Here is a 9,489-nt window from a genome sequence, read left to right as displayed (position 1 = left end):
AGTTGCTCTTTGTTGGTAAAAGGTAATCTCCACTCTGAGAACAGATGCTGCTTCAAAGGAGGAACTGCTGTTACCAATATTTTCTTGAGAATGACTTGAAATTTACTTCCTTCTATGGTGTTTTCTTAATTTAGTTGGAGGCAGTAGAAAGTTGTTGCATAAACTTGTTATCAGGCAGTTCTTTCTTGGAGTGTGAAATCTGTTCAAATACACTTTAACACTTAAAACTGAGAGGAAGAAGTCTTTTTCTTTTAAGACTCAAACACTGCTGGAAAAACGTCAGTCTGGAGAGAAGGATTTTGTAATGGCAAGGAAGCAGTTGTTATATTCTGGCTATTAGCTTATACTAACTAAAGTATTATTTATGAGAACAGGTTGCTGAATATTTGCATCAGATTTTTTTTTAAAGGTCTGTTGTACTGAAACTGCTTTTTAATATTGCTAGAAGCAAGCTCACTTGCATGAGCTCTTTCCATTGTGCGCCTGCATGAGTTGGCATCTTGGGAACGCTTTGGTTTTCTCCTTTTTACACCAGGTTTGAGAAACGTATTTATATTCCTTTACCTGAAGACCACGCCAGGGCTGCAATGTTCAAACTTCACCTTGGGTCAACTCCAAATGACCTGAAAGACTCAGATTATCGAGAGCTTGGGAAGAGAACTGATGGCTATTCTGGTGCAGATATAAGCATCATTGTCCGTGATGCACTGATGCAGCCTGTTAGAAAAGTGCAATCAGCGACTCACTTTAAAAAAGTAAGTAGCAATCAAAATTTTTCAAGTTATTTCATCTATGAGAGCAGTCTTAATTTGAAAATTCCTTACAAATAAACTGAATTTGGTTTTGGGTAATACTGCTTGCTTATGAATGTCCCTTTTATTGACTGGGGAGAACTGTTCTTCCTTTGCCCTTACTCCCCCTAGTCCTGCCATAAGTCTGGTGGAGCTAATTTCTGAATATTCATGCTCTGACTCTTAATGTCTCTAGAGAGTGTTAAAAGCATTCAGTTTGCCATTTAAATGGCAATGTTACAGAAGTGCTTTTTTTTCTATTTCAAGTTAAGTGGTTCTTAACATGCTGGGAAAAAAAAAAAGTATCCCTTATCCACTTGAGAACAGATGGATTGTACTTAAGCACATTCTGTTTACTTGGCATATTTTTCAACCTGAAAAATTAAAGTTCTTGTAGAATTCTGGTAGAAACATTGAATCAATTACAGTAGTAAAGATGCAACACAACTGAGCAGTCTGTGTTTCATTTACACTGTTGAAATGTAAGAACCAGTTTACTTTTATATAGGTACACACCAAAGAGCCTATTCAAACTATATTGTTTGGCTTATCTTCCAGTTACCTTTACATGCTATGTATTGACTTAAGTAACATTTCTTCACAATATTTGAATCTCAGAAACTTTATCTGTACAAGAACCAATTGGCATCTTTACCACCAGTCTAAATCCATTACATCTGGGAATGTCTTTCCCCTGGAGAATTTGCACAGATGGGCCTTGTTCAGTCAAATTTATTGTTCCCTGAAAACTATTAAATTCTTAAATGGAAAAAAAGGAGTGATAGTATCAATGGTTATAAACAGAGGTTAAAATATATACAATGTGTATCAGTTGAATAAAATTTTATTTTCCCGTATAGCGTATTTTAAAGTAGACCCAGACTAAAGGTACTTTTTGTTAATATTTTTAGTGCAAAGTTTGATTTTTACAGAAATTCATGTTTTTTAGGTGAAGGTGGGTCAGGATATTCTGCAGAGGTGCTAATTGCTGTAAAAGGAAGCTTTAATTTGTTGCTTCTTCAAAGAGCAGGTGTGGTAGGAAAAACTTGAGACCCTAACGTGTCGACTACCATGTATGTTGTGTTGGCAGCAGTTCTTTGTCATCTCAGTTACAAATACAGTTTTTTACCAGTAACTCAACCTGACATAAAAGGGTTAAGGCCCCTGAACCGAACAGCTACACTGAATTTGAAGATAGGCTTCTTTTTTTTCCATGTGGTTTCTTCCAATGAACTCATTCAGCTTAAGATTCAAAGAGAAAGACACACTTAAATCCAGTATGGTCCAGAATATGAGAGGGCAGGAAATTTGACTTCTGAGGACAACTCACAGTAACAATGTGATGTAAGCTGTATTTGTTGATAAATAAACAGTGACTTTGATATACCAAGGATTTTCTAGATGCTTCCTTCCCTTAAGCAGTCATGTCTGAAGTATTTATCTGTTGTTAACTTTACATGACAATGGCATTTCTGGCTAAAGGGCTGTTAGCTTTTAGTGTTTAGCTCAAATTTGGAACAATCTGAGTCATGTTTCAGCTTGCCATGGAGCAGTGAAATAACCTCAGTTGTCACAGTTTGTGGAACAACTTCAAAAGCGCTTCTTGCATCTTAACTCTTTTTGCTTAAGAAAATAAAAAAAAGGAAGGAAAAACCCCACAACTGCAACACTTTGAACACTCTGACATGAGCCAAGTTGATTCCACTTGTATTGTTAATGCTTTAATTGGATGTGATTTTGTGTTTTTATGAGCAAAATCTTAGCATTATTATTTGTGTTGTAACAGACAGAGCTTTCCTCAGTTGTCAATAATTAACTGTAAACCTTTCCTTGCCATATGTGATAATGCAGGTTTGTCAGAGTGCATTTTGAATATTACAATCTGCTGCCAGCATCTTGCTCTAAATTCAGCTTGGAACAGCAGATCCAGTTCTGTCCATAGTCAATCAGTGTGTTGTCCTTTAACCTCTGTGAATGCTCCGAGTTCCCGTGGGTGTGTGGTGCTGCAGGTAACAGGCAGGGAAGGCAAAATCCTTGGTACCGGACAGCGTACTGCACAAAGGGAACAGATGCACGGGGCAGCATTTTGGAGTCTGTCTGTCTGTCTGCGGGGGGGAAGCTGTTTTGTTCTACCGCTAGGTGGCGCTGTTTCCTACGGAGCGCTGCTCAGGTGGTGCCGGGAAAGGTGCTGGGAGCTTGGGAAGGCGAGATGTCAGAGGGAAAAGCGCAGGGAAGCTTTTAGAGAGCTGTTAACCAGCGATGAATGAACTCCTCGAGTGACCAGGGGAGCAGGAAGGGTGGTCTTCACCAAGCAGATTTCCTGGCATGTCAGTCTTCTGCAGAAATCCTCAGCCTTAAGAGGATGTGGCTTCTGGGATTTCACCTGATGTGAATTTAAGTATCTGGCTACAGCTGCATGTTTTCAAGGTGATTAATACCAGTACACTTCTACAATTTCTCTTCCACAGGACATGTGTTACCAATGGGTAGGGCATCTGCATAAAATCAAGGAATGGTTTTTGCTTGGAGTGCTGTTCAGCTTCTGGTTTCTGTCTTCAAAATAGTAACTCCCATAAACTGAGTGTTTTCTTATTTTTAGGTAAAAGGACCATCAGTGTCTAATCCAAATACGATGGTAGATTTATTCACCCCTTGCTCTCCAGGTGATCCTGAAGCCAATGAAATGACCTGGATGGAGGTCCCAGGTGATAAATTACTGGAGCCTAGAGTTTCCATGGTAGGTATTGCTTGTAGCATTTCTTTCTTATTTTGCAGAACTCTGAAAAGACTTTAAGATAAAGAGTCTTTTTCAGGACAATCGGATGAGATGTTTGTTTTCAGAAATGCTGGGCATACCAGATAACATTTGAATTCTCAACATAAATCACTACAGTATGGCATGCTATGAAAAAGACAGCTGTCTATCCCTGATAAGCATTTCTTATTCTTGTCTGCTGGCATGCAGCTGCCATCCTTTCATCCATAGACAGTATCTGCCTCTTGCACTGTTCTTTCACTTGGCTTTTATTCATTCAAACCTTTAGGGTTCCTGCACCATGATACACTTTCTTCTCATCACTGTGGCATTAATACTGGGAAATGGAAAATTACATTCACTGTAAATTAGGAAGTGATGTTCTATAGGCAAATATTGCCCATGAAATAGATACAAGTATAAAACCAAAATGTAAGAAGATTTTGGATATAATGGTAGTTTAGGTTTAAATTTATTACAGGTAATAAAGCAGCTTTTCCTGCTGTTTTCTTTGTGCATATGAAAATACTTGCTTTGTCCTAGGGAATAAAATATGTGAGACAGTTTTCAATTTTAGATCACTGCTTAAGAAAAAAATAATTGCTGGACACTCATTCTGTATTTTCCCCCAAGAGCAGCAGAAGAAAATTTTGTATTTAAGTACAAAGTTTGTGGGAAGCACTTAATAACAAATCTGTGTTGCTGTAGTTTCCTGTGTGCAAACAGTCTTGTAAGGAGTGAAAGAAATCAATGCATTTCGTGGGGAATCACGGGCAATGCTTTGAAAATAGAACTATCACTGTATTTCAGAAAATAATTTCCTGTGTGAATTTACATACTGAGGAAGCAGAAGAGGATTTATGCAGGTGCAGGCCTGCCCTAAAACTTCTCTCTGCATGATCTAATTGGATTTTTAATCAGTCCTTCCTGGAATTAAAGACAGCAGTTCCTTGTGTGCTCCTAATGGTACCTGGGCTCTGATGCACTACAGGCAGATGTTTCAGTGTCCAAAATCCATTCTTGTCCTTAAAATATAAGGCTTTAATTCTTTTTGAGCAGGGTGCCTCTGGTCTGATGAGACAAATATCATGTGTGGAAAACCATTATAGTAATTTTTGGATTTTACCCATAATTTATAGCAATATGAGGTGTTGGCGACTTTTTTCAGTTGCCCTTGGCTGGGAATTGATTAGTTTTCTTTACCCTTTTTATTCATAGTGTATTTTAATAGCTGCTCATAGACCTATGATTTTTTTTTCCAAACTCCATTTCCTAGCATCTAAATATTTATCTGGGAAATTTACTGAGTTGAAGAGTCAGAAATTACCAGTCAGGAGCAGTAAAACTTTGCTAGAGATTAATCACAAACTGCTGTTCTACATTGCTGGACTGTGAAGAGTACATGGGAACATCTCATTATTTTCCACTTAATCTGCTGTAGTTAATAATGGGTTGAAAATAGTAACTGACCAAAAAAATGTTCAGTTCTTTTAAAAAAAGAGATTAATAAAACTTGAATGGATGAGTGGCTTAAACCTAAACCTGAGGTTATGATTTTGTTACTGGAAAACTCATTGACTGTTGTCTGTATTCAAAGGGTTAAAAGGCTGTCTCTGCAGAAGCGTTCAGGCTTACTTAAAGTTTTGGGTTAATAGGAACATTTTAAGTTTTTTTTTAATGCATATTTGTCCTGGCAGCAAAATTGCTAGCAGTGGTACTATACTTGTTTCTGAAAACATGTTTGGTTTTTTTTCTGACAGGCCGATATGCTCAGGTCGCTTGCTAGCACAAAACCAACCGTTAATGAACAGGACTTGGAGAAATTAAAGAAGTTTACAGAAGACTTTGGTCAGGAAGGCTAAACCAAAGATATGTGTGAAGCATCAGAACCTTTTTTTTTCTTTTTAAAGTATTCTCGTATCTTTATTGATGGCACTTCAAATAAATGCCAATAAAATCACCCCTTTCTTACTTTGCAGAAGGAATAGAAGATACCTTTGCAAAGACCCTTAAGCTTTTGTATTGTATTGTTTTCCTCAGATGTCTATTAAATGTCTTCTATTGAAAAATAATACAAAAATGCAATTTTAGGGTGAGACAGCAAAGTGATGTGGTAATGTCTAATAAATACTAGAAAGCTTTAAATTACTAGTTCCATATTAGGTAGTATATTAGACCTGGATACCAGTGAATTTTAGGTTTTGACCTTACCTCCCAGTAAGGTCAAAAACCCTTTTAAAGAGTGGGAGAGAAAATATTTGTCAGGTGTTTTCAGTCAATCAGCATATGTATTAATTGCTCTCATTTCATTTAGGAAAATGGCAACAAAATTTTCTAATCAAGCATACTGCAAGTGTGGGTTTGCTGTTAAAGTAAGAAAGAAAACACTGTGAGGATAAGACTACATGGGCCAGTACTTTGATTAAATATTGGTGGACCTGTTATTTGGCTTTTTTTTCTGCTATGCTGTGTTAAAATTTTGCCTTAAACAGCAGGCTTTTGTTTTTAACTCTTTACTAGCTGGTACACACTGTCACTATGCAATTTAACACAAGTTTGTTAAATGCAAGTAACTCGGAAGGTGTTTTGCTGGCTCTTCTTGGGGGGTTGTTTGGATTTGTTTTATTTGTTGTTTTGGTTTTTAAAATCTGGATTCTCTTCCTGGTGAAGTTTTGACTGAAGTTAGAAAAAAGCATTAGTAATGTCCTCTAAGATCCCACGTGTTGAGGCTGGCAAGGTATATGTAGTCTTTGGAGAATGTCTGGGAGGTATTTGGGAAATAGCATACTTCACATGCAAGGAGATTAGAACAGATGTTTTAGCCACAGCCTTTCCAGTGATAAATTAACCCAGAACCCCACTGGTAACTGTAGCATGTAGGTTACATCAATTTAGTGCTTGAACTGGGAGAGAAGGCTGGCATTTTAGTACAGAAGTAGCACTTCCATTGCTCTTTTTCTGCAGAACTGCAAATGGAGATGTGCCTGAATGTAACTTAAAACACTACAGCATCAGCATTGAGTTTGTGCCTTGTAAGTTTGCACTGGCTGTAGATATGAAACATCATTAGAATATCTAGAATACTCTATCTTCCATTATCATTGTCCAACTGTATCCTGCAAATGTTTTGTTTAACTTGCATTAAAAGAAGTTTGCACATTTTAGGTGCGTATGTTCTATGTACGTATGCACAAATATGATCATCTTTTGATGGGGTTTGGTTTCTTCTATGTACATATTTTGTCTACTTTATAAATCATAGGATGGGTGACATTTTCTGTACTTTAATGAAGTAAAATGTTGTAGTACAACATCAGCTATGTTGAGTATTTCTTCAATGTTATGTTCAAATTTTACTGCTTTATTGTCTTCTTAGAGTCTTGTTTCTGTGTTTAATAGCCAAACAAGATAGTTAAATATTCTTTGATCTGCAAGGTGCTGAGCTTTTTTTTTACTAACATGATGAAGCATTTTTTCCAAAATCCTTCAATTACACAGCTTTACCTTTGTCTTACATCAGAATGTGTAAATGTGAATCAGTGGGCTGCAAATCTTTCTGACAGCTTTTGGGGGGGATGGCAGGAGAGGGAGTGGGTGAGGGCAGGAATTCCAGCATAGGTACAGGCAACTATGGTTAGTAAACTTAATCCTTATTGCAACAAGATCTTGTTTGTAGTTTTCTGTTGTGAACACTTCAGAAGTGAGCCACATACTAGCGTGGCTGTCCTTCAGAGGTTTGAAGCCACTGTCTGAAGTATTTATCTGTTGACCTTTTGAAAAATGAGAGTCCTTACTGCAACCCTGCAATCTTAAAATTCTCAGGAACATTTTGGTTTTTGGTTTATTTTTTCCTTTTTGTGGTAAGCTGATTTGTCTTATGGGCTTCCATATGCTTAACTGTATTATCTCATATCTTTAATGCAAAATAAAAATATACTGTATGTTTTAAATTTACATTTGCTGCTTGCTCAGATGACATCTGTAACAGAACCTTTACTATTTGATGTTGAAAGTTGTTTTTAGAAATATATTCCAAATAAACTTTGCTGCTTAGAATTGCAGCTACAAGGGCAAGTTTTTGGTTTGCTGTCTTTGTGAAATTATGGTAAATTAATATATATACATCACTGAGCTTCTTAGCCAAGTTATCCATAGCTGATGATAGCCTAATGAGGGAGCGTGCAAAATCACTTTTTAGTTTGCAGTGTTAATTGAAAATAGTCTAAATCAAAGAATTCATGAAAGGCTGTATTTGCTTTGAATAATCAAAACCTCTGTAAATACTGGACAAATTAGTTGTACATTTTTAACGAGATCTGATTTTTGGCTGGTTAGCTTACAAATTGTTTTCATACCTTCTGGTGTTACTGCTTACTCTGACTGCAATATGAAAAAATGTCATTTTCCTTCCTGTGTGTAAAATAATTTTTCAATTAAATCACTTCTGTATGTGGTTATGTCCTTCACAGATGGTTTCTTCACAGTGACATTAAGTTTTGGATTTCCTACCATTTGTGGTCTGTCTCTTGATGTACATATTTACAGGGTTAGAATAGCTCAGTAAATCAACTTATATTTTTTCCTGCTTTCCCTGACTGATGTCAAGTTCCAGAGTCATTTGATTTATGTGTTGCCTTTTTGTTCTTGTCTAGCATAACAAAAGCATACAAATCTTTTCAGTCTTCCATAAATGTCTTCAGTTTTTCATTTGGTTTGGTCTTTCAAGTCTGCTGGTCTTTGAATATACTCATGTGCTTTTGTTTTAACTAGTGGAGCAGAACAAGTGTAGCTGAGGGAGATACTCTGGAATTGGCTTTTACATGTTCCTGCCTGTCAGAATTTGCTCCTTTTGTCAACTGTAGCAAAGAGGGTGCTGAATATTCTCTGGTCAGATGTTTTGATCTACTTTTGGTATTAAGTGTTTTAATAAGAATATTCCACATTTTCTTGTTGGCCTTTAGGGGATTATCTTGACAGGAAGCTATTTAATAGTTCTGAATATGTTGAAATATGCAGGAACATATTCATTTTGCTGTTTACTCTTTCCTTCCTCCAGAATGACAAGCTGGTTTCAAGATTGGCTTCCATACATGTTTTTGGTCTTAACCAGATTCACCCTAGTAATCATGGTTGACTTAAAGCCATTCCTGTAACTTACGTAAACTATTGCAAGAACTCAGTGGACTGTTTATTTCATACTGTGCTGCTATTCCAGCAGATAATTAATTCTTATCAAAACATCGTTTCTTTTATTCTTGAGCAGTCAGCTTTTGTTGTAGCTCTTGTGGCATAGCTTCAGTGCTTACCCCTTCAATTTTTCTTTAGGTTTTTATTAACATACTAATCTAGGAATTTTATTCCACAAATCCCCTGTTGTCATAATTAGCTGCATAAAAACTCTTTTAATTGGTCGTTCATCCTCTGTCCTGGCATTTGTGTAGTGACAGCCCAGGTATTAGATAAGATTGTCCTGGTTTTATCTTTTGGTCCCTGTGACCTAATTAGAATTCTTCCTCTCCCTCCCTACTTCTACATGCACACACACCCTTCTGATGGGAGCTTTTCTGTTAGGTCGCTGGTTTGTGACATTTTCTGTTTACTCGCCTTTGCAGCCTTCCTACCTGAGAGGCTCCAACTTGATGAAAAAACATTCAAGGATACTTCTTTCCTCTGCCATATCCCGTGTTCAGGGACACTGGATTTCCATCCATCCATGCCACCTGTGCATGGTACCTGCCACATATACAATCTGCCAGTCTTTTGCCAAAATAACTGACATTTTTGGACTCATTCAGCTGAACTTCTCAACCATTACTCATGGAAACACAATAGAATGTCCTATCTGCATCATAGCAGGAGCAAGGTTCCCTTCTAAATAGGCTTTGATTGTGTTTTGAGACATCTCCAGGAAATAAGTCACTAACACATGACACAGGCCTGATG

At 37.1% G+C, this 9,489-nt stretch overlaps 1 protein-coding gene across 1 annotated transcript in view; it reads left to right on the top strand.

The window, feature by feature from the left end:
• The window catches only part of VPS4B (vacuolar protein sorting 4 homolog B), a 15,705-nt gene extending 8,085 nt beyond the window's left edge, over positions 1–7,620 (top strand). Inside the window, 3 exon segments of the mRNA XM_005425826.2 lie at positions 536–755; positions 3,391–3,528; positions 5,307–7,620. Of these exon segments, the coding sequence (XP_005425883.1) occupies positions 536–755; positions 3,391–3,528; positions 5,307–5,408 (460 nt within the window). The 3' untranslated portion in view covers positions 5,409–7,620.
• Positions 7,621–9,489: the final 1,869 nt, after the last annotated feature.

This window comes from Geospiza fortis, unplaced genomic scaffold (genome assembly GCF_000277835.1).
Source record: "Geospiza fortis unplaced genomic scaffold, GeoFor_1.0 scaffold154, whole genome shotgun sequence".
Taxonomy (NCBI): Eukaryota; Metazoa; Chordata; class Aves; order Passeriformes; family Thraupidae; genus Geospiza; species Geospiza fortis.
Note: the sequence above shows the minus strand (reverse complement) of the source record. Positions and strands in the feature narration are given on the sequence as shown.